General features: G+C 51.9%; 1 protein-coding gene across 2 annotated transcripts in view; it reads right to left on the bottom strand.

Moving 5' to 3' along the window:
• Positions 1 to 1,214: 1,214 nt before the first annotated feature.
• The window catches only part of MRPS18B (mitochondrial ribosomal protein S18B), a 95,367-nt gene continuing 71,522 nt past the window's right edge, over positions 1,215 to 25,059 (bottom strand). For both annotated transcript variants that reach the window (XM_078641703.1, XM_078641702.1), the window contains exons 6-7: positions 12,500 to 12,559; positions 1,215 to 1,695 (exon numbers count right to left, since the gene is read on the bottom strand). In XM_078641703.1, coding sequence (XP_078497829.1) covers positions 1,665 to 1,695; positions 12,500 to 12,559 — 91 coding nt within the window. In that variant the 3' untranslated portion in view covers positions 1,215 to 1,664. The remainder of the gene's footprint in view (positions 1,696 to 12,499; positions 12,560 to 25,059) is intronic.

Genomic DNA, 25,059 nt, shown 5'->3' with positions numbered 1-25,059 from the left:
CACCCCGAGATCCCTGCCTCTTGTCGAAGCCACCCCGAGATCCCTGCCTCTTGTCGAAGCCACCCCGAGATCCCTGCCTCTTGTCGAAGCCACCCTGAGATCCCTGCCTCTTGTCGAAGCCACCCAGAGACCCCTGCCTCTTGTCGAAGCCACCCCGAGATCCCTGCCTCTTGTCGAAGCCACCCCGAGATCCCTGTCTCTTGTCGAAGCCACCCGACATCCCTGCCTCTTGTCGAAGCCACCCCGAGATCCCTGCCTCTTGTCGAAGTCACCCCGAGATCCCTGCCTCTTGTCGAAGCCACCCCGAGATCCCTGCCTCTTGTCGAAGCCACCCGAGATTCCTGCCTCTTGTCAAAGCCACCCCGAGATCCCTGCCTCTTGTCAAAGCCACCCCGAGATCCCTGCCTCTTTTCGAAGCCACCCAGAGATCCATGCCTCTTGTCGAAGCCACCCAGAGATCCCTGCCTCTTGTCGAAGCCACCCAGAGATCCCTGCCTCTTGTCGAAGCCACCCAGAGATCCCCGCCTCTTGTCGAAGCCACCCAGAGATCCCTGCCTCTTGTCGAAGCCATCCAGAGATCCCTGCCTCTTGTCGAAGCCACCAGAGATCCCTGCCTCTTGTCGAAGCCACCCAGAGTTCCCTGCCTCTTGTCGAAGCCACCCAGAGATCCCTGCCTCTTGTTGAAGCCACCCAGAGATCCCTGCCTCTTGTCGAAGCCACCCAGAGATCCCTGCCTCTTTTCAAAGCCACCCAGAGATCCCCGCCTCTTGTCGAAGCCACCCAGAGATCCCTGCCTCCTGTCGAAGAAACCCCGAGATCCCTGCCTCTTGTCGAAGCCACCCCGAGATCCATGCCTCTTGTCGAAGCCACCCAGGGATCCCTGCCTCTTGTCGAAGCCACCCCGAGATCCATGACTCTTGTCGAAGCCACCCCGAGATCCATGCCTCTTGTCGAAGCCACCCAGAGATCATTGCCTCTTGTCGAAGCCACCTTTGAACCAATCCTCCTGCCTGGAGGCTAAAAGGCATGGGAGGTGGCACGTGCTTTCTAGCCACTTATCCCAGCCAGCATTGTATCCTGTCTAGACAAGGACATTCCATGCGTATGAAGGAACGTGGGGCGCCAGTCTGAGGCAGCGCAGCTATCGCTCAGTGATGAGCAAAGCTGACCTGCTCAGGACATAGGAAAAAGCATTTTCTTTTCCACTGTACAGAGATGGTCAAGAAGTAAACTTTATTACATAAGTGTTGATTCACACACAGTCAGTCCTTTCATCCTGCTCCACAGAAAGAATGATCAGGGTCAGAAAGAGATCCCCGCTCTTGCTGCCCCCACCCCAAGTGCCACTGCGGACGTCGATCCTGCACGTCTCCCCAGTGCTGTTCCTCCTGCGAACCTCCAACCGCCTCGCTCATCCCACAGCGCCCCTAGCATCACTCTAGCTCTCAATAGATTATCCACTTGGGCCCTCTGTGGTCTGGGACGCAGGTCCCTCCTCCTTCTTGAGGTAGCGCCGGTAGATCTTCCGGATGAGGGCCACTTCTTGCTCCGGTGGCTGTTGCCATTCGTACCAGGGGTACCAGGCTGCCCCTGTCTGCAGGGCGGGTGCGGGGGGAGTCTTTGTCACTGCACCATGCGAGTTAGTGTAGTCCTCCTCCTGAAAGTCAACAAAGGGTACACGAGAGCCCAACAACCCTGAAAGAAAAGAGAAGAGAGCTATCAGTCACAGCAGCCAGACCTAAAGAGGCACATAGGAAAGAGAGACACCAACACAGAGACCAAAACAGGCAGACAGAGGAGGGAGACATCAAAGACACCAATACTGGAGGGACTCGAGAGAGAGATAAACACACCGACTTGAGAAACTGGACACATGAGAGCAAGATGAGCAACACCCGGGACAGAGGAGAGAGAGACCCGACACTCCCGAACCTGAGGGGAGACACTGAAGGGCAAGACCAGCAACACCTAGACCTGAGTAGAGACACAAAAGACAGTGACCAATGACCCGAGACGGAACGCAGGAGGAAGCAATCAGCAACACCCAGACCTGAGCAGGGAAACAGCGCAGAGAGAGCCTAACAACCAAACACCTGAAAAGCAACACAGGAAGGAGCAATCAGCAACACCCACACCTGGGCAGGGACACAGGGAAGCAAGACTAACGACCCTAGACCTGAAAAGCAACACAGGAGGGAGCAATCAGAAACACCCACACCCGAGCAGGGACACAGGGGAGAGAGAGAGAGAGAGAGACGAACGACCCAAGACCTGAGGAGCAACACAGGAGGGAGCAGTCAGCAACACCCACACCTGAGATGGGACACAGGGGAGCAAGACTAACGACCCTTGATTTGAAAAGCTACACAGGAGGGAGCAATAAGCAACACACACACCTGAGCAGGGACACAGGGGAGCAAGACTAACGACCCTAGACCTGAGGAGCAACACAGGAGGGAGCAATCAGCAACACACACACCTGAGCAGGGGCATGGGGAGAGAGACTAATGACCGAAGACCTGAAAAGCAACACAGGAGGGAAGATTAGTGAAACTGAGGCTCGAGGAGCAACACAGGAGACAGATCAGCGAAACACAGATCTGAGGATGGACACAAGAGGGCAAGATCTGCGAAACGCAGAGCCGAGGAGGGACATGGGGGAGCGCCAACCAACACCCAGACCTAAGCAGGGACACTGGAGGGAGAGATCAGCGACACCAACGCTGAGGAGGGTCATGGGAGGCAGTCATCAAGAACACCATATAGGTCAGGACACTCAAGTCAGATAAAGGGCAGAAGGGAGGGTTCACAGAAATCCTGTCTAGAGGAGGCAGAACCTTTGCATGACGCCAGACACTGTAACCACCCATACACGGGTCGGAGCAGAATGACCTCCATGTCCGAGCTAGCGTATTATAGCCACCCGAGGAACAGTGTTATAACCACCAACCAAGGCGGCGGAGTGTTACCGCACGTCAAGGCGAGGAGAGCATTATGAACATCAGACAAGGGAACAGAGTATTATGACTACCCACCTGGGGGCAAACCATTAAAACTGTTGTATTTCTATCTAGGACCCTAATTCCATATTCCCAATTTATGCCCTTGTATGGCTATAATACATAATATCCTTATAAAAGCATAAGAATCATATCCATATTTAGTCGTAGCCCATGCAGTCCAAATTAGGCAAGACTACTTCCCTAGACTCCTAGAAAGTACAACGAGTTCTGCAAACAAACCAAACCTCCAGCAACCTGGGAATTCCCCATGCTTCTGTTTTGATTTGTCCTAGAACTCCTGCGAGCACTGAAAGAACGGCCAGTTCTTAGTGACATCTTTTATTGACGTCTTATGTCCAACCTTATGTCAAACCCGGCACCTTTCAGGTATAAATATACCAACGTTGCCTTAAGCAAACACACGGTGGGTTGGAGCAGAGCGGCTATCTACTTGCCCGAGAGCCCAGCTGATGCGAGAACCCACGGACGCCGCCCCTCCCTTTTGACGCACTGAGAAAGGCGCTGTCTTTTTCTCTAGCCGAGAATATCGAGCTCTGGTGTTTCCAGCCGCCCTTGCGGGTTGCTGGGATATCGAGTCCTGAGAGAGAGATACCAGACCTCCTGCATTCTATTACCCAGGTACGGAGCTGACTAAACCCTTAAAGAGAATTCTTGATTCAGATTCTTGGCAAAACCAACTTAACTTAAACTGCTACTTACTTACTCCTTCCCACGTATTCGGCTTAGGTCAGGTACACCGGGGTAGGCGTATTTAGAAGCACCAGTTGAGCACGTTAGTCAATGTTTTTATGTATGTATATATTTTATCAATTTTAAAGTATCATATGGCTAAGAAACCATATCAATGCTTTTACAGTATTATTTCATAATACTACTTTTACTGTACGCACTTTACTTCATGTTAAGTATTGCAATTGTGGCAATTCATTTCTCTGGCATGAGAAAGAAGACTGCTCAATAAATAACACCTTTTATTGAAAACGCCCGTCTCTCTATTTCTCTGCACTCTGGTGAAACTAAGCATGCACGATTGAGTGAAATAGTGGTCTATTGTTTTCACACGACTCTAGAGATACACTCTTCATTCTGAGGAGCAAAGTTGTCATGTTATATGGTTGTCAGAAGCTAATCCCTTCTTGTCTAAGTCCGGAGATTTAACTCTTTCCTGAACATTCGAGAACGTTTCTAGTGACCCCTGAGCTAGCTGGCGAAACTAATTAAGTCGAATATAGTCAGTAGAGACCTAGTCGACCTCAGTCCTACGTCTACACTGCTGTTTATATTATTCCAATGCGCAGAGCCTATTGGGAATATAGGAACTACACTACAAAACCATCCGCCAAGGGGGGAGAGTATTATAGCCACCCATCCAGGGCACAATATTATAACCCCAGACCACGGTTCTGGTTTCTGTGTGGTAGAGGGAACTACAGTAGGTGTGAACGCTAAACCTAGTTAGATTTCAAGAGGGAGGGGGGATGGAAAGACAATGAGCCTGGTTATGGTTTCTGTATGTAGAGGGCAGCAGGGGAGGAGGGAACAATGAGCCTGGTTATGGTTTCTGTATGTAGAGGGCAGCAGGGGAGGAGGGAACGATGAGCCTTGTTATGGTTTCGGTATGTAGAGGGCAGCAGGGGAGGAGGGAACGATGAGCCTGGTTATGGTTTCGGTATGTAGAGGGCAGCAGAGGAGGAGGGAACAATGAGCCTTGTTATAGTTTCTCTATGTAGAGGGCAGCAGGGGAGGAGGGAACGATGAGCCTTGTTATGGTTTCGGTATGTAGAGGGCAGCAGGGGAGGAGGGAACGATGAGCCTGGTTATGGTTTCGGTATGTAGAGGGCAGCAGGGGAGGAGGGATCAATGAGCCTTGTTATGTTTTCTGTATGTAGAGGGCAGAAGGGGAGGAGGGAACGGTGAGCCTGGTTATGGTTTGTGTATGTAGAGGGCAGCAGGGGAGGAGGGATCAATGAGCCTTGTTATGGTTTCTGGGTGGTAGAGGGCAGCAGAAGAGGTGGGAACGTTGAGCCTGGTTATGGTTTCTGTATGGTAGAGGGCAGCAGAGGAGGAGGGAACGATGAGCCTGGTTATGGTTTCTGCGTGGTAGAGGGCAGCAGAAGAGGTGGGAACGATGAGCCTGGTTATGGTTTCTGTATGTAGAGGGCAGCAGGGGAGGAGGGAACGATGAGCCTTGTTATGGTTTGTGTATGTAGAGGGCAGCAGGGGAGGAGGGAACGATGAGCCATGTTATGGTTTCTGTATGTAGAGGGCAGCAGAGGAGGAGGGAACAATGAGCCTTGTTATGGTTTCTGTATGTAGAGGGCAGCAGGGGAGGAGGGAACGATGAGCCTGGTTATGGTTTCTGTGTGGCAGAGGGCAGCAGAGGAGGAGGGAACGATGAGCCTGGTTATGGTTTCTGGGCGGTAGAGGGCAGCAGCGGAGGGAATGATAAGACTGGTATGGTTTCTGTGTGGTACAGGGCAGCAGAGGAGGAGGGAACGATGAGCCTGGTTATGGTTTCTGTATGTAGAGGGCAGCAGAGGAGGAGGGAATGATAAGACTGGTATGGTTTCTGTGTGGTACAGGGCAGCAGAGGAGGTGGGAACGATGAGCCTGGTTATGGTTTCTGTATGTAGAGGGCAGCACAGGAGGTGGGAACGATGTGCCTGGTTATGGTTTCTGTATGTAGAGGGCAGCACAGGAGGAGGGAACGATGAGCCTGGTTATGGTTTCTGTATGTAGAGGGCAGCAGAGGAGGAGGGAACGATGAGCCTGGTTATGGTTTCTGTGTGTAGAGGGCAGCAGAGGAGGAGGGAAGGATGAGCCTGGTTATGGTTTCTGTGTGGCAGAGGGCAGCAGAGGAGGTGGAAACGATGAGCCTGGTTATTGTTTCTGTGTGGCAGAGGGCAGCAGGGAAGTTGGGAACGAAGAGCCTGGTTATGGTTTCTGTGTGGTACAGGGCAGCACAGGAGGGAACGATGAGCCTGGTTATGGTTTCTGTGAGGTAGAGGGCAGCAGAGGAGGAGGACGGAACGATGAGCTTGGTTATGGTTTCTGTATGTAGAGGGCAGCAGAGGAGGAGGGAACAATGAGCCTGGTTATTGTTTCTGTGTGGCAGAGGGCAGCAGGGGAGTTGGGAACGATGAGCCTGGTTATGGTTTCTGTGTGGTACAGGGCAGCACAGGAGGGAAGGATGAGCCTGGTTATGGTTTCTGTGAGGTAGAGGGCAGCAGAGGAGGTGGGAATGATGAGCCTGGTTATGGTTTCTGTATGTAGAGGGCAGGAGAGGAGGAGGGAACGATGAGCCTGGTTATGGTTTCTGCGTGGTAGAGGGCAGCAGGGGAGGTGGAAACGATGAGCCTGGTTATGGTTTCTGTGTGGTAGAGGGCAGCAGAGGAGGAGGGAACGATGTGCCTGGTTATGGTTTCTGTGTGGTAGAGGGCAGCAGAGGAGGAGGGAAGGATGAGCCTGGTTATGGTTGCTGTGTGGTAGAGGGCAGCAGAGCAGGTGGGAACGATGAGCCTGGTTATGGTTTCTGTATGTAGAGCGCAGCAGAGGAGGAGGGGCGATGAGTCTGGTTATGGTTTCTGTGGGGTAGAGGGCAGCAGAGGAGGAGGGAACGATGTGCCTGGTTATGGTTTCTGTATGTAGAGGGCAGCAGAGGAGGTGGGAACGATGAGCCTGGTTATGGTTTCTGGGTGGTAGAGGGCAGCAGAGGAGGAGCGAACGATGAGCCTGGTTATGGTTTCTGTGAGGTAGAGTGCAGCAGAGGAGGAGCGAACGATGAGCCTGGTTATGGTTTCTGTGTGGTAGAGGGCAGCAGAGGAGGAGGGAACGATGTGCCTGGTTATGGTTTCTGGGTGGTAGAGGGCAGCAGAGGAGGAGGGAACGATGTGCCTGGTTATGGTTTCTGGGTGGTAGAGGGCAGCAGAGGAGGAGGGAACGATGAGCCTGGTTATGGTTTCTGGGTGGTAGAGGGCAGGAGAGGAGGTGGGAACGATGAGCCTTGTTATGGTTTCTGGGTGGTAGAGGGCAGCAGAGGAGGAGGGAACGATGAGCCTTGTTATGGTTTCTGTGTGGTAGAGGGCAGCAGAGGAGGAGGGAACGATGTGCCTGGTTATGGTTTCTGTGTGGAAGAGGGCCGGAGAGGAGGAGGGAACGATGAGCCTGGTTATGGTTTCTGTATGTAGAGGGCAGCAGGGGAGGAGGGAACAATGAGCCTTGTTATGTTTTCTGTATGTAGAGGGCAGAAGGGGAGGAGGGAACGATGAGCCTGGTTAGGGTTTCTGTATGTAGAGGGCAGCAGGGGAGGAGGGAACAATGAGCCTTGTTATGTTTTCTGTATGTAGAGGGCAGAAGGGGAGGAGGGAACGATGAGCCTGGTTATGGTTTCTGTATGTAGAGGGCAGCAGGGGAGGAGGGAACGATGAGCCTTGTTATGGTTTCTGTATGTAGAGGGCAGCAGGGGAGGAGGGATCAATGAGCCTTGTTATGTTTTCTGTATGTAGAGGGCAGAAGGGGAGGAGGGAACGATGAGCCTGGTTATGGTTTCTGTATGTAGAGGGCAGCAGGGGAGGAGGGAACGATGAGCCTTGTTATGGTTTGTGTATGTAGAGGGCAGCAGGGGAGGAGGGAACGATGAGCCTTGTTATGGTTTCTGTATGTAGAGGACAGCAGGGGAGGAGGGAACGATGAGCCTGGTTATGGTTTCTGTGTGGTAGAGGGCAGCAGAAGAGGTGGGAACGTTGAGCCTGGTTATGGTTTCTGTATGGTAGAGGGCAGCAGAGGAGGAGGGAACGATGAGCCTGGTTATGGTTTCTGCGTGGTAGAGGGCAGCAGGGGAGGTGGAAACGATGAGCCTGGTTATGGTTTCTGTGTGGTAGAGGGCAGCAGAAGAGGTGGGAACGATGAGCCTGGTTATGGTTTCTGTATGTAGAGGGCAGCAGGGGAGGAGGGAACGATGAGCCTTGTTATGGTTTGTGTATGTAGAGGGCAGCAGGGGAGGAGGGAACGATGAGCCATGTTATGGTTTCTGTATGTAGAGGGCAGCAGAGGAGGAGGGAACAATGAGCCTTGTTATGGTTTCTGTATGTAGAGGGCAGCAGAGGAGGGGGGACGATGAGCCTGGTTATGGTTTCTGTATGTAGAGGGCAGCAGAGGAGGTGGGAACGATGAGCCTTGTTATGGTTTCTGGGTGGTAGAGGGCAGCAGAGGAGGAGGGAATGATGAGCCTGGTTATGATTTCTGTGTGGTAGAGAGCAGCAGAGGAGGAGGAAAGGATGAGCCTGGTTATGGTTTCTGTGTGGCAGAGGGCAGCAGAGGAGGAGGGAACGATGAGCCTGGTTATGGTTTCTGGGCGGTAGAGGGCAGCAGCGGAGGGAATGATAAGACTGGTATGGTTTCTGTGTGGTACAGGGCAGCAGAGGAGGAGGGAAGGATGAGACTGGTTATGGTTTCTGTGTGGTAGAGGGCAGCAGAGGAGGTGGGAACGATGAGCCTGGTTATGGTTTCTGCGTGATAGAGGGCAGCACAGGAGGAGGGAACGATGAGCCTGGTTATGGTTTCTGTATGTAGAGGGCAGCAGAGGAGGAGGGAACGATGAGCCTGGTTACGGTTTCTGCGTGGTACAGGGCAGCACAGGAGGGAACGATGAGCCTGGTTATGGTTTCTGTGAGGTAGAGGGCAGCAGAGGAGGAGGAGGGAACGATGAGCCTGGTTATGGTTTCTGTATGTAAAGGGCAGCAGAGGAGGAGGGAACAATGAGCCTGGTTATTGTTTCTGTGTGGCAGAGGGCAGCAGAGGAGGTGGAAACGATGAGCCTGGTTATTGTTTCTGTGTGGCAGAGGGCAGCAGGGGAGTTGGGAACGATGAGCCTGGTTATGGTTTCTGTGTGGTACAGGGCAGCACAGGAGGGAACGATGAGCCTGGTTATGGTTTCTGTGAGGTAGAGTGCAGCAGAGGAGGAGGGAACGATGAGCCTGGTTATGGTTTCTGTATGTAGAGGGCAGCAGAGGAGGAGGGAACGATGAGCCTGGTTATGATTTCTGTGTGGTAGAGGGCAGCAGGGGAGGTGGAAACGATGAGCCTGGTTATGGTTTCTGTATGTAGAGGGCAGCAGGGGAGGTGGAAACGATGAGCCTGATTATGGTTTCTGTGTGGTAGAGGGCAGCAGAGGAGGAGGGAACGATGAGCCTGGTTATGGTTTCTGCGTGGTAGAGGGCAGCAGAGGAGAGGGGAACGATGAGCCTGGTTATGGTTTCTGTGTGGTAGAGGGCAGCAGAGGAGGAGGGAACGATGTGCCTGGTTATGGTTTCTGTGTGGTAGAGGGCAGCAGAGGAGGAGGGAAGGATGAGCCTGGTTATGGTTGCTGTGTGGTAGAGGGCAGCAGAGCAGGTGGGAACGATGAGCCTGGTTATGGTTTCTGTATGTAGAGCGCAGCAGAGGAGGAGGGGCGATGAGTCTGGTTATGGTTTCTGTGGGGTAGAGGGCAGCAGAGGAGGTGGGAACGATGAGCCTGGTTATGGTTTCTGTGAGGTAGAGTGCAGCAGAGGAGGAGCGAACGATGAGCCTGGTTATGGTTTCTGGGTGGTAGAGGGCAGCAGAGGACGAGGGAACGATGTGCCTGGTTATGGTTTCTGGGTGGTAGAGGGCAGCAGAGGAGGAGGGAACGATGTGCCTGGTTATGGTTTCTGGGTGGTAGAGGGCAGCAGAGGAGGAGGGAACGATGTGCCTGGTTATGGTTTCTGTGTGGTAGAGGGCAGCAGAGGAGGAGGGAACGATGAGCCTGGTTATGGTTTCTGGGTGGTAGAGGGCAGCAGAGGAGGAGGGAACGATGTGCCTGGTTATGGTTTCTCTGTGGTAGAGGGCAGCAGAGGAGGAGGGAACGATGAGCCTGGTTATGGTTTCTGTGTGGTAGAGGGCAGCAGAGGAGGAGGGAACGATGAGCCTTGTTATGGTTTCTGGGTGGTAGAGGGCAGCAGAGGAGGAGGGAACGATGAGCCTTGTTATGGTTTCTGTGTGGTAGAGGACAGCAGAGGAGGAGGGAACGATGTGCCTGGTTATGGTTTCTCTGTGGTAGAGGGCAGGAGAGGAGGAGGGAACGATGAGCCTGGTTATGGTTTCTGTGTGGAAGAGGGCCGGAGAGGAGGAGGGAACGATGAGCCTGGTTATGGTTTCTGGGTGGTAGAGGGCAGGAGAGGAGGAGGGAACGATGAACCTGGTTATGGTTTCTGGGTGGTAGAGGGCAGGAGAGGAGGAGGGAACGATGAGCCTGGTTATGGTTTCTGGGTGGTAGAGGGCAGGAGAGGAGGAGGGAACGATGAACCTGGTTATGGTTTCTGTGTGGTAGAGGGCAGCAGAGGAGGAGGGAACGATGAGCCTGGTTATGGTTTCTGTGGGGTAGAGGGCAGGAGAGGAGAACGATGAGCCTTGTTATGGTTTCTGGGTGGTAGAGGGCAGCAGAGGAGGTGGGAACGGTGAGCCTGGTTATGGTTTCTGTGTGGTAGAGGGCAGCAGAGGAGGAGGGAAGGATGAGCCTGGTTATGGTTTCTGTGTGGTAGAGGGCAGGAGAGGAGGAGGGAACGATGAGCCTGGTTATGGTTTCTGTGTGGTAGAGGACAGCAGAGGAGGGAACGATGAGCCTGGTTATGGTTTCTGTATGTAGAGGGCAGCAGAGGAGGAGGGAACGATGAGCCTGGTTATGGTTTCTGTGTGGTAGAGAGCGGTAGAGAGCAGCAGAGGAGGAGGGAACGATGAGCCTTGTTATGGTTTCTGTGTGGTAGAGGGCAGCAGAGGAGGAGGGAACGATGAGCCTGGTTATGGTTTCTGTGTGGTAGAGGGCAGCAGAGGAGGAGGGAAGGATGAGCCTGGTTATGGTTTCTGTGTGGTAGAGGGCAGCAGAGGAGGAGGGAACGATGAGCCTGGTTATGGTTTCTGTGTGGTAGAGTGCAGCAGAGGACGACGATGAGCCTGGTTATGGTTTCTGTGTGGTCGAGGGCAGCAGAGGAGGAGGGAACGATGAGCCTGGTTATGGTTTCTGTGTGGTAGAGAGCAGCAGAGGAGGAGGGAACGATGAGCCTTGTTATGGTTTCTGTGTGGTAGAGGGCAGCAGAGGAGGGAACGATGAGCCTGGTTATGGTTTCTGTGTGGTAGAGGACAGCAGAGGAGGGAACGATGAGCCTGGTTATGGTTTCTGTGGGGTAGAGGGCAGCAGAGGAGGAGGGAACGATGAGCCTGGTTATGGTTTCTGTGTGGTAGAGAGCAGCAGAGGAGGAGGGAACGATGAGCCTTGTTATGGTTTCTGTGTGGTAGAGGGCAGCAGAGGAGGAGGGAACGATGAGCCTGGTTATGGTTTCTGTGTGGTAGAGGGCAGCAGAGGAGGAGGGAAGGATGAGCCTGGTTATGGTTTCTGTATGTAGAGGGCAGCAGAGGAGGAGGGGCGATGAGTCTGGTTATGGTTTCTGTGGGGTAGAGGGCAGCAGAGGAGGTGGGAACGATGAGCCTTGTTATGGTTTCTGTGTGGTAGAGGGCAGCAGAGGAGGAGGGAACGATGAGCCTGGTTATGGTTTCTGTATGGTAGAGGGCAGCAGGGGAGGAGGGAAGGATGAGCCTGGTTATGGTTTCTGTGTGGTAGAGGGCAGCAGAGGACGACGATGAGCCTGGTTATGGTTTCTGTGTGGTAGAGGGCAGCAGGGGAGGAGGGAAGGATGAGCCTGGTTATGGTTTCTGTGTGGTAGAGGGCAGCAGAGGACGACGATGAGCCTGGTTATGGCTTCTGCGTGGTTGAGGGCAGCAGGGGAGGAGGGAACGATGAGCCTGGTTATGGTTTCTGTATGTAGAGGGCAGCAGAGGAGGAGGGAACGATGAGCCTGGTTATGGTTTCTGTGTGGTAGAGGGCAGCAGAGGAGGAGGGAACGATGAGCCTGGTTATGGTTTCTGTATGTAGAGGGCAGCAGAGGAGGAGGGAACGATGAGCCTGGTTATGGTTTCTGTGAGGTAGAGGGCAGCAGGGGAGGAGGGAACGATGAGCCTGGTTATGGTTTCTGTATGTAGAGGGCAGCAGAGGAGGAGGGAACGATGAGCCTGGTTATGGTTTCTGTGTGGTAGAGGGCAGCAGAGGACGACGATGAGCCTGGTTATGGTTTCTGTGTGGTCGAGGGCAGCAGAGGACGACGATGAGCCTGGTTATGGTTTCTGTGTGGTCGAGGGCAGCAGAGGAGGGGGGAACGATGAGCCTGGTTATGGTTTCTGTGTTGTAGAGGGCAGTAGAGGAGGGAATGATGAGCCTGGCTATGGTTTTATGTGTGGCAGAGGGCAGCAGGGGAGGTGGGGAGGAAGAGCCCAAGTTCTAGTTTGCGTAGTAGAGAGCTGTGCAGGAGGTTGGGGAGGCGAGCCCAGTTATGGTGGTTTAGGACTGCACAGGACAACACAGATGGATCAGTTGTTGGGGTTTTACGTCTGTATCCTCATGCCCTACATACCAAAATCTCGAGCCTTGCCGATGACGCCCGTCAGCTTCTTCTGCTGCTTCATACACACACCTGCAAGGCAAAGAGGGAAACGGTGAAGTCCTGCGTGACTCACCACAGAAGAAACACACGCACACAGACACTACCACGAGGTGGCGTACCCATGTTAAACAGAAGCACTGCAGGGACCTGGTTACTCAAACCTTTAACGGATAATATTCTGTCAACAGCCTTAAAGAGCGCAAGCACCGACGTCCCACAAATCCCCTCTAAGCTATTAGAAGGATTCAGTAACTAGTTATATATTTCTTGTAACAATTACTACCTTAAGTGGTGACGACGTCAATAAACTGGTTCCATGAGTATTTAAGGCAGAGATTATCAAAATCTGGATATCATTTATGATCTGAATCCCCACAGAGCGGCAGGGATCCAGACCTGCTACTACCATCTGCGCTCACGCCGACATATCTGTAAATATTACCACTGGCCACGGAGGCACTTGTGAAGTTATAGCAATAACACATTACTAGGTCTTCCAAAGTGCGACATGTCTAAGAACACAGCTGCAATTATATTTCAAGACAAGAGTCTCTGAATATGTGCAGTCTCCTTTAATGTCTTCACCAACGCAAGAAGTACCAAAGCAACCAAGGGGAAAACCGACATCTTCTCGGATGCAGTCTCTTTAAACTCTTGATTGCTTCCACTCCAGTGCGGAGCCCTTTCTAGGATGTTTGGGGCAGCTTCTGCTAAAACCTTAACATTTTCCCATAGAAGGTATCCACTCAAAATGTATGCCCCCCCCCCCCCCCCCCCCCCCACACACATCCTGGAGATTTTAATGGTATCCAGGGTTTGCAGATTTCCCGGGAGAGAAGAGAGAAACAAGCATTGAAAATGCAATAGGTCTCGCAATAGAAGAGTTTAACTTTTTTCGTTTTGCAAATGGATGAGTGGCGTTGCGTGGATGAGTGGCGTTGCGTGGATGAGTGGCGTTGCGTGGATGAGTGGCGTGTGAGAGTGGCGTGTGAGAGTGGCGTTGCGTGTGAGAGTGGCGTTGCGTGTGAGAGTGGCGTTGCGTGTGAGAGTGGCGTTGCGTGTGAGAGTGGCGTTGCGTGGGTGAGTGGGGTTGGAATGCAATAGGTTTCGCATTAGAAAAGTTGTAGTTATTGGTCTTGTAAATGACAATTTATTTATTTTTTCGTTGTTAAAATTGCTAAATTGATGGCTTTGTCATTTACAATGCCAATAGTTATAACTTTTGCGAATGTGACACCTATAGCATTTGGAATGCAACATGTTTTGTATTTATGTGACTTATATGGCAGCTCTGGTCGTTAAAAATTGCTAAATTGATGGCTTTGTCATTTACAATGCCAATAGTTATAACTTTTGCGAATGTGACACCTATAGCATTTGGAATGCAACATGTTTTGTATTTATGTGACTTATATGGCAGCTCTGGTCGTTATGCTACATCTCTAGATAGTTTTATCTTTCGCAAATGTGACACCTATTGTAACACAATATGTGTTGTGAGTGAGGGTGAGGGGTTGAGGGTGAGTGAGGGTGAGGGGTTGAGGGTGAGTGAGGGTGAGGGGTTGAGGGTGAGTGAGGGTGAGGGGTTGAGGGTGAGTGAGGGTGAGGGTGAGTGAGGGTGAGGGTGAGTGAGGGTGAGTGAGGGTGAGTGAGGGTGAGGGGTTGAGGGTGAGTGAGGGTGAGGGGTTGAGGGTGAGGGGTTGAGGGTGAGTGAGGGTGAGTGAGGGTGAGTGAGGGTGAGGGTGAGTGTGGGTGAGGGTTTGAGGGTGAGTGAGGGTGAGTGAGGGTGAGTGAGGGTGAGTGAGGGTGAGTGTTATTAATTGTACATATGGGAACTATTTGGGGGAAAGTGCAGACGCCAACCTGCAGCAACCCAGCTCGGGTCACAAAGAAATATGCCAGGCTAAGAGAACATATTACAGTAAGCAAGCGGATACTTGCGCCCAATATGGAATGGCAGCTGTCAGTGAACGTGTAGTGTTGTTAGTGCCCATTATTAGTGTGTTATCACTGCGGTAGACACAGCTGTGCGGTTACAGTAGCACGCCACTCCTAGTTAGTGCTGTGATGGTACTGTTCACTGTTTATGTATTAATGGCAGCTGTTAGAGTGTTGGCAGTGTCCACTGTTGACCCCTGAGATAGAACGTAGAGCAGATAGGTAGGAGGCAGCAGGGCCAAGTGAGGTAGGTAAAAGTAGCTGCTGGCAGCATTACTTCCCTGGCTGTCCTGCTCTATGAATCGATCTACACTGGATCCCAGACTTGAAGCGCAAACTGGAGAGCTGCGGGGGGGCAGGCACCTCCTGGATTAGCAGTTGGAGCAGGACATTATATTTGGAAACGGGTGTGGAGCGACAGAAAGTGGGGGGGATGGGAGAGAAAACAGCCAGAGGAAAAAATTTGAAAAAGGCCTATGGAAACGCAGTGAAATGAAAGGGGGAAGCCACCTAGGAAGAGCCTGGGTAAGCGGAGTAGGAAAGCCCGTATTTTGCTTTGCGGTTTATTTTCGTATTATGTTTCGCTCTGGATTGTATATCTGTTGACAGCTTAATGTCCTTTTGGGCGTGTAATCAGTGTAATCAGTTATTTCCTGCAGCGCAGCATTTTGTTCTTTATGTAAGGGAGTGAGTTTTTTTTTCACAAAATGGGTGTAGTGGCACAATTACGAACAATCTTACTCTTAAATAACAAGCCGTGAGGGGCGGTAGGTGTTTGGGGAAGATATACGGGAGAGTAACTTAACTGCAAGCAGCGCCGTGTGCCAGTGAGTCGCTGTAAAGCCTTGAATACATAAACACCAAGACTAACCTTCCAAACACTTTTAGTTTGCTAAAACTGAATTTATTTTCACATAAAAAAGGAATTTTTGTTCTAAATAGGAACATAAAGCAGGTAATAATTTGCTAAAGCTATATTTTGCATATTTACAATACCATCACACATTTACATGGACGCACGGGAACACACACTTAGGGTGCCTGTTGATTTTAGAAACTATAGCAACTTTTGTTTTGCAGGAATGTGGGATATGCACCTGGGGGAGGGGAAAGGAGCCGAGAAAAGCTAACACTGCTCACTGCATTTGTATTAATGCAGCGCATTATTTCCGGATCGTGGCGCTGAAGCAGATTAACGACGGAATTACTAGGATTTGCCCAAATGCATCCATGTGACACTGCCTTCTAGTCTCAGCAACGCACAAGCATTGTGGGACATGTAGTTTCAGGTTTTACATTAATCAGGACCTACAAGTCAGGCCGGTCTAGAATATAAATTACAGTTTGAAACAAAATATAGTTAAGGCGGGCTGAGGCGGTTATATACGACGCGGGTCATCTGTCTGTGACTGGATGAACTACGATGCTTAAATCCGCCCAGCTTTCTCTCGTTATTCAGTTACCCCCAATAGTGAAGTCGGCTCAATAACTACTAAGTGGAGCCCTGCAACGTGCTATTGTTATTTTGTACTTTTAACTGTGCAATGGCACCATCACCATGCTTTAAGAACAGGAGATTGCCTAGCGAGATGTATATGGCCTTATTTGTAATGGTAAAACCTGAAACTACTAGTCCCAGACTGCAAAGCGTCCTCTCCTAAAACATTAGAATCATTTTAAAGGTGGAAAACAAAACTGCATGGTCCAGTATGCACATTAGTTCCCCGGACTCATCACAGCTTTCCCCACCATGCATACAAGAAGCTAGGGCAAGATCTTTAATCCCAAAATCTTTTTTATTAAAACAAGCTCAAGTTGAATACATACTTTTCATTGTTAATCATGCATGCAATACAGTTGTCAATTTGTGTAACATTTGTTGGATGTCAAGTACATTCATCGACCCCCAAGAGCGACCCTAGGGTCGGCTACAAGAGTTTATGGCCAGAGCGGCAACTTTAGATGTATATGAAACAGGCAAGATCGATTATACATCCATACATTTAATACACACTTTTAGGCACCTCAACTCCCTCTGTATTTGCGCCACTGAGACCAGACCTTCTCCCACTTCTACTTGACGATTTCTGACTATTTAGGACAGTAAAGATTATGGGTGTGGTGCTGTTAAACAATCAAACAGAAAAAGGACTGGATCAGCTAAATCAATAATTGCTCAAGTTTACCATATTGAGGGCCAATATGTTCTGACTCATCCAAGTGAATGTTGATGAGGAATCATAATACGCCCACAATGCAAAAGTAAATGACAAGCTGCGAACAAAGCATCCGAAAGCAGCCTAAAGGGGAGAAAGGAGGGGTGAGTGTAAGCCGAGGTCACACGGCGGGCAGGGGAGGGGGCGGAGCGGGGAGAGCGAGAGCGGCATGTGGGTGTAAAGAAGCCGGGCCGGGCAGGGGAGGGGGCGGAGCGGGGAGAGCGGCATGTGGGTGTGAAGAAGCCGGCCGGGCAGGGGAGGGGGCGGAGCGGAGCGGGGAGAGCGAGAGCGGCATGTGGGTGTGAAGAAGCCGGGCCTTTGAAGTGAAGCTAAGCTTCACTTCAAAGGTGTCGGAGGAATGCGGGCGGCTGTGCACGCGCTTTTAAGCTCAATGCACATGCGCATTGAGCTTAAAAGTCACGGGCACTGCAAGGAATCGCCACGATTCCTTGCTTCGTAGTTAAACGTTGTTTGAGCCGCAATAGGCTCGCAAGCTCGATGCGCATGCGCATCGACAGGCGAGACCTAACAACCTATAGCTACATTTGTTTTAGGGGGCAAAATGTGCTTTGCCAGAAAGTAAAATTTGTTTCCTAAAAATAGCATCAACGAAAGGTTTGCTGTGCTGCGATCACCATCTTTACAGCTTTCACGAACAAGCAGAGTGGTTTCAAAAATACTTTTTGAATTGCATTTTTTGCATTTTGTTAAGTAGTAGTCCATTTTTTCTAATTTGTGAGGCTTGCTGTTTCTGGTGGAAACAAGTGTGAAACACTTTTGTGATCCTGGAAAGCTATACGTTTCTGAAATGTAGACAAAATTCTTTCCCAAGCAAACCATTCTTTAAATTGCCATTGATGTTTTCTCCAGTAATTTGTCATGAAACCCAATTTATAAATGCAATATACTGTTATGTCTATCAGGGAGAGAGAGTCTTATGGTTACGAGGATATATAGAGCCATTTCAAGCAATGGCAAAGCCTTTCATCCCTCTACAATATGTGTAAGTCACCCCTTTCACAGGCTAACCCAGACCTAAGGCAGGGTGCAGAAAACTTCAAGGGCAGACCATGCCAGAATTTTACATATTCAAGCAGTAAAAATTGTAGTTTTTAACGTGGAAAGACTTGGTCGCCCAGTACAGGCTGCCCCCTTAGCTCTGCTACCTCCTGAATGGTGCGACCCAAGTTGATACTCCAAGGTATCGAACAACGTTTTACATTAAGCCGGACTGGATTCTCAAAGAATGACTTTCAAGTTACTCACGCCTACCTACAATGCCCTCCACAACACCAGACCTGCATATTACTCAACCACCGCCTCTCCTGCCACACTCCCACCAGACATATCCGCTCCGGCCAACTGGCCCTGGCCACTATCCCATGGATCCGTAAAACCACGGCTGGAGGAAGATCCGTCTCCTACCTCGCTGCGAAGACCTGGGACTCCCTGCCTCTGCAATTCAGGCCTTCACCAGAGCTGCTGCAACTCAGGAAGGAGCTCAAGACCTGGGACTCCCTGCCTCTGCAATTCAGGCCTTCACCATAGCTGCAGCAATTCAGGAAGGAGCTCAAGACCTGGAACTCCCTGCCTCTGCAATTCAGGCCTTCACCAGAGCTGCTGCAATTCAGGAAGGAGCTCAAGACCTGGAACTCCCTGCCTCTGCAATTCAGGCCTTCACCAGAGCTGCTGCAACTCAGGAAGGACCTCAAGACCTGGAACTCCCTGCCTCTGTGACTCAGGCCTTCACCAGAGCTGCTGCAACGCAGGAAGGACCTCAAGACCTGGAACTCCCTGCCTCTGCAATGCAGGCCTTCACCATGGCTGCTGCAACTCAGGAAGGACCTCAAGACCTGGAACTCCCTGCCTCTGCAATGCAGGCCTTCACCATGGCTGCTGCAACTCAGGAAGGAGCTCAAGACCTGGGACTCCCTGCCTCTGCAATGCAGGCCTTCACCATGGCTGCTGCAACTCAGGAAGGAGCTCAAGACCTGGGACTCCCTGCCTCTGTGACTCAGGCCTTCACCGTGGCTGCTGCAACTCAGGAAGGACCTCAAGACCTGGAACTCCCTGCCTCTGTGACTCAGGCCTTCACCAGAGCTGCTGCAACTCAGGAAGGACCTCAAGACCTGGGACTCCCTGCCTCTGCAATGCAGGCCTTCACCATAGCTGCTGCAACTCAGGAAGGACCTCAAGACCTGGGACTCCCTGCCTCTGCAATGCAGGCCTTCACCATAGCTGCAGCAACTCAGGAAGGACCTCAAGACCGGGCTCTTCAACTGAACCGCAGACCCAGCTCGACCCCCCTCCCCTCCCCCCAGTGCCTGGAGACCCAGCTCGACCCCCCTCCCTGCCCCCAGTGCCTGGAGACCCAGCTCTACCCCCACCCTCCCCCCAGTGCCTGGAGACCCTGCCAGGTGAGTACTTGTGTTTTACAAGAACATGGATTGATTGATCGACCATATAGCTTTTGCAAAAACACATGAAACCCAGAGCCGAGAACGGAGCAGCACCACGCAATGATTTTTCATTACTAACCATGCACCTCATAGGGTCAAAGTCAATGATTAAAATTGGGTAGGAAGAATAGCTATATGTTGTTAGGTGTAGAAGATAGTGATCTTATGGTTTAAATCTTGTTATTGCTTTCAAAACAAATAAGAAACCAGGACCCCTGCTCCTCTTGAATATTCCAAAGAGAACAACTTGTTCGCATTACAGAGTTACCGTTGGTAATAAGCATAGAACGGGCCTGCCACTTAAACAAAGAATAGACTTCAGAAAAAGGAAACTCTCCCCCCCCCATCCCACCCACCCCTCATCCACCTGAAATTAAAAGGGGAAGGAAAACACGAGGGAAAATGGCTCAATGATTAGCGACGAGCCTTGGGCGTGCTACTGGGAATCCTAGTGTCAGGGAGGCAAAGAAGCCGCAAGTATCGAGGGCAGGTCAGCTCCCTGAATTCTGACACTAATAGCGTCAGGAAGCGCCTCCATAGTTCGGGGAACTCCGACCCTCTGCCAGACAGTGTAAGTGTGAGTTTCTCCATGCCCAGCACCAGCCAGAGTCTCTGGAGCCAACCAGAATGTTTAGGAAGCTGGGTGGACCGCCAGTGTATTAATATGTTTTGTATGGCTGCTCCCAGGGCAATGGCTATCAACCGACCCTTGCGGGATTTGCGTGGGTACGTCAAGGGGTTAGGTAGGCCCAATAGGACATAAGAAGGAAATCGCGTAATCAGTGTGTCAAAGTGTAGGTCAACCTCGTCAAGCACCTGAGACCAGTATGACTGTCAATCAATCAATCAATCCATCCATTTATAGAGCGCGCTACTCACCCGCGAGGGTCTCAAGGCACTGAGGGAGAGGAGGGGGGTCGCTACTGCTCGAATAGCCAGGTCTTGAGGCGTTTCCTGAATGTGAGATGGTCCTGGATCAGTCGTAGGTGAGCGGGGAGGGAGTTCCATGTCTTGGCGGCTAGATAGGAGAATGATCGTCCTCCGGCGGTGGCTCTTCGGATCCGTGGGACGGTTGCGAGGGCGAGGCTGGCGGATCGGAGTTGGCGGGTGGGAGAGTAGAACGAGAGGCGGTTGTTGAGGTATTCGGGGCCCATGTCGTGGAGTGCTTTGTGTGCGTGGGTGAGGAGCCTGAACGTGATCCTCTTGCTAACGGGGAGCCAGTGCAGGTTTTTCAGGTGGGCCGATATGTGGCTGTGGCGAGGGACGTCGAGGAGGAGTCATGCAGAGGCGTTCTGTATTCGCTGCAGTCGTTTCTGAAGTTTGGCTGTGGTTCCTGCGTATAGGGCATTCCCGTAGTCCAGTCGGCTGGTGACGACGGCCTGCGTGACCGTCTTTCTGGTTTCTGTGGGGATCCACCGGAAGATCTTTCGGAGCATGCGCAGGGTGTTGAAGCAGGAGGATGAGATGGCATTGACTTGTTTGGTAATCGTGAGCGAGGAGTCCAGGATGAATCCCAGGTTGCATGCGTGGTCCGTGGGTGTCAGTGCGGTGCCCAGCGCAGTGGGCAACCAGGAGTCGTCCCTGGCGGATGGGGATTGTCCGAGGATGAGGACCTCCGTTTTGTCTGAGTTCAGTTTCAACCGGCTGAGCTTCATCCATTCCGTGACTTCCTTCATTCCTTCCTGGAGGTTGGTTTTGGCGGTGGTTGGGTCTTTGGTGAGGGAGAGTATCAGCTGGGTGTCGTCGGCGTAGGAGATGATGTTGAGGTTGTGTTTGCGTGCGATGGCGGCGAGGGGACTCATGTAGATATTGAAGAGGGTTGGGCTGAGCGAGGAGCCTTGGGGTACGCCGCAGATCTTGGTGGCCGCGGATCGGAACGGTGGGAGGCGGACTCTCTGGGTTCTGTTGGAGAGGAACATGGTCCAGTGCTTTTCCTTGGATCCCAGTGTTGTAGAGGCGGGTTGTTAGGGTGCGGTGGCAGACGGTATCAAAGGCGGCTGAGAGGTCAAGGAGGATGAGGGCGGTTGTCTCCCCATTGTCCATCAGGGTCCTGATGTCGTCGGTGGCTGCGGTGAGGGCTCTCTCGGTGCTGTGGTTGGCTCGAAACCCGGACTGGGATGGGTGAGTGGTTTGCCTCAAGGAATGTAGTCAGCTGTTTGTTGACGGTCTTCTCGATGACTTTAGCCGGGAAGGGGAGAAGAGAGATGGGGCGGACGTTCTTGAGGTCCTTAGGGTCCGCTGTGGGTTTTTTCAGAAGGGCGTTGATCTCTGCGTGCTTCCAGCTCTCTGGGAAGGTGGCTAATGCAAAGGAGTTGTTAATGACGTTCCAGAGGTGGGGAGCGATGATGGCGTCTGCTTTGTTGTAGATGTGGTGGGGGCAAGGGTCGGAGGGAGAGCTGGAGTGGATGGTGTTCATGACGTGGGTGGGGTCTTCTGTGCTGATGGGGGTCCAGTCGCTTAGGGTGGTGGTGGAGGTAGTTGGTTTGGTGACTGGAGGCGGAGTCCGAGTGTCAAAGCTGTTGTGTATGTCTGCGATCTTGCGGTAGAAGAACGTGGTGAGGGAGTTGCAGAGGTCTTGTAATGGTGTGATATCGTTGTTGCTGGCGTTGGGGTTGGAGAGCTCTTTTACGATGCTGAAGAGTTCCTTGCTGTTGTGGGTGTTGTTGTCCAGCCGCTCTTTGAATGATGTCCTTTTGGTGGTGCGGATCAGCTGGTGGTGTTCGCGAGTGGCGTTTTTGAGGGATGTCATGTTTTCTGTCGTCAGTTGATGGCGCCAGGTTTTTTCGAGCGTGCGGCATGATTTCTTTGAGTCTTTCAGAGCGTCGGTGAACCATGTAGTTTTTCTGTTGGTGTTCTTGCCTGGGGGGGTTCTTCAGCGGCGCGAGGTTGTCAGGTGGATACAACCCCAAAGAACATGTTCCAATGTGCCCAGCTCCTCGCAGTCCCTCCAGCAACGGTCGCTTCGGCGTGGGTGAACGTGATGCAACCGTTCCGGTTTATAGTACCAATACGTAACTATTTTGGCCAGCGTTTCTGTGAGGCCCACATGGTAAGATGAGTGTCGCGCCCTGTGATAGATGCCCTCCCACTCTTTGTGTGTTAGGGATCTCCCAAAGTCCCGTTCCCAACGAGCACGGCCTGCGTTGTGTGTGTGTGTGTAGATGGTGGGGGCTAACAGCATTCTATACAAATCAGAGATGATTTTTTTTTTAAATCGGAGGCTCGAGTTACTACCCACTTCTCATAAGGGGTCAGCAAACGCTGAGCCTGTGGCTTGACCTGTGGATGCATTGCGCAATGTCGGAGTTGAAGATACTCCAGCCGTTCTGTTTCGGGGATGCCATAGAGATCTTTGAGCTGCGGGAAGGCGATAATGCCATCTAAATCAAAAAGATGACCCAGGGACCTACAGGGGGAGGAACGCCAGGCCTGAAATGCGCGAACGTCTGTGCCAGGTTGGAAATCCCGATTGTCAAATAATGGTGTGAGGGGTGACGGAAAAGTAGTCAGTTGTGAGGAGACGTTGGTGCGGTCTCAGGTATCCATGATGGTGCCAGTGATCAAGGAAGCATATATGTTAGGTGGCCGGTGCGACTTGCGGAGGAAGGGGGATCCCCTGTAGGGGTCTACCGGCAACAGCTTGATCTTGAAAGAGCCAGTGCTTCTCTGACTCCAGCCTTTGCCACTCCATCAAGTATCGTAGCTGGGCCGCGTGGTAGTATGTTTGAAGATCTGGCACCCCAACTCCCCCCCTCTCTGGCGGAAGGACCGCTATATGATGGCGGAAACGTGGTTTGCGACCGTTCCAGATGAAACGAGATAGGGTGGATTCAGCAGACTCAGGTGGAACTATCGGGGGCTTAAGGGGCAGGGTCTGGAAAAGGTACAGAACCTGCGGGAGGATCGTCATCTTGGTTGCAGCGATTCTGCCTAGCCAGGATATTGTGCAATGCCTCCACCTTTTCAGTTCTGTGCGTATGTGGGTGCGGAGAGTGTAATGTTTAGCTTCGGCAGTGGCCGGAAGTGTGGGCGCTAATTGAATACCAAGATAGGGTATCTCTGCAGCTGCCCAGAGCACCGGATGTTACTCTTTAAAAAAGGCAAGGGTGTGTGGAGAGAGAGAGAGAGAGAGGTCTAAAGCCATGGATGTGTCCATATTAATTTTAAACCCTGACCCCCTGGTGAAGGCGTCTAGTTCAATAAAAAGAGCGCGTAGGGCTGTGGCCGGATCCGAAAGGGAGAGCAGGATGTCGTCCGCGTAGAGGCTAATGGTGTGGACGTCTCCCCCAAATTTAATCCCGGTGATGAGGGGATGCTTCCTAATTCGAAGGGCGAGGACCTCCATGTATAGCGCAAAGAGAAGAGGCGACAGGGGGCATCCCTGTCGCGTGTCCCTACTAATAGGGAAGCGGGAAGACGTGTATCCATTAACACGGACAGTCGCCATGGGGGAGCGATAGCAATTTAATACCATTTCCAGGTAGGGCCAGTGCACCCTGTCGAAGGCCTTTTCAGCGTCAATGGCCAGTAGCATATATTCACCTTGGGTACGGGACGCTTTCTCTATCAAGTGTAGAATGTGTTTGGTGTTGTCACTCATCTGTCTCTGGTGGATAAGTCCGGCCTGATCCAGCTCGACTAGCTGTGCCCGGTAAGGCACCAACCGGGCCGCCAGTATGCTAGTATAAAGTTTGATGTCTATGTTCAAGAGTGATATGGGTCGATATGCCCCGCAGGCTGTCGTGACTTTCCCTGGTTTCGGGATGACAACTATGGCCGCCTCCAGCATCTCTCCTGGGATAGTGCCGGTGTGGTCAAAGGTGTTAAAGAGGCTCGAAAGAATTGGCGCTAGTTGGGAACAGAATGATTTGTAAAACGCAGCCGTGTAGCCACCTTGGCCAGGTGATTTACCCAGTTTGAGACAGGAGATTGCGGATATAACCTCCTCCGTTTGTATGGGCCTGTCTAGGAAAGCGAACTGGGACTGGGACAAGGCAGGCATGTGGGCCGTGGCAAAATAGTCGGCACTGTGGTGAGCGTCTATGGAGTCTCCAGTATAAAGGTCCGCGTAAAAATCCCATAACGCTTCAGCTATGGCTGCGTTATCCAGGATGATTTCTCCCCCAGGCGAGCGAATGCCCTGCATTCCCCGGCACTGTCGTTGTTCTCTCAGTTTGTTGGTGAGGAGACGGCCGCACCTATCCCCCCCCCCCCAGTGTAGTGGGAATGACGGAGCCGGAGAGCTGCATATTCCGCCCTATCTTGGTCCAAGGCAGCGAGTTGTTTCCGTTTGACACAGAGCTGCCGCCAGGCACAGGAGGCTCCCATTCTCTGGTGTAGCTGTTCGAGCACAGACACGCTCTGCGTGAGTTCTGCCCGTTTCCGACTTCTCTCCCGATTCTGAGCAGAGGAAATCGCAATGAATTCCCCCTAGAGGATTGCCTTCAATGCCGTTCACTGAATCGCCAGGGAAGTGTCAGGGTTAGCATTGAGAGTAAGGAAATTAGAAATAGCCCCCTGTATTTGCTCAGTCACTTGGGCTTGATGCAGAAAAATGTCGCGCAGTCGCCACTGCCTCAAGGGTTGGGAGGAGCACGGCAGGTGGAAAGTAGCCCAAGACCGGAGAGTGGTCCGACAGTGAGGCTGTCAAGATTTCAACGTCAGTAGCATACGGCTGAAGTGAGGTTGAGCTAAGAAAGTAATCTAAGCGCGCATAAGTCTTATGGGCCCCTGAGTAGAAGGTATAGCTGCGAGCACGGGGATGGAAATGCCGCCACAGGTCGAAAAGCCCTAGGTCACTAATATGGGACTGTCCCGCATGCGGAAGAACACCTACTTGCGTCCTCCGATGGCAAGAGCGGTCAAGGTCATTATCGACGACAAGGCTAAGATCACCGCTGTAGGAAGGGGGAGTCTC

The sequence above is a fragment of the Lissotriton helveticus genome, chromosome 5_1, assembly GCF_964261635.1.
Source record: "Lissotriton helveticus chromosome 5_1, aLisHel1.1, whole genome shotgun sequence".
Lineage (NCBI taxonomy): Eukaryota > Metazoa > Chordata > Amphibia > Caudata > Salamandridae > Lissotriton > Lissotriton helveticus.
This window is presented reverse-complemented; position numbering and strand designations above follow the sequence as displayed.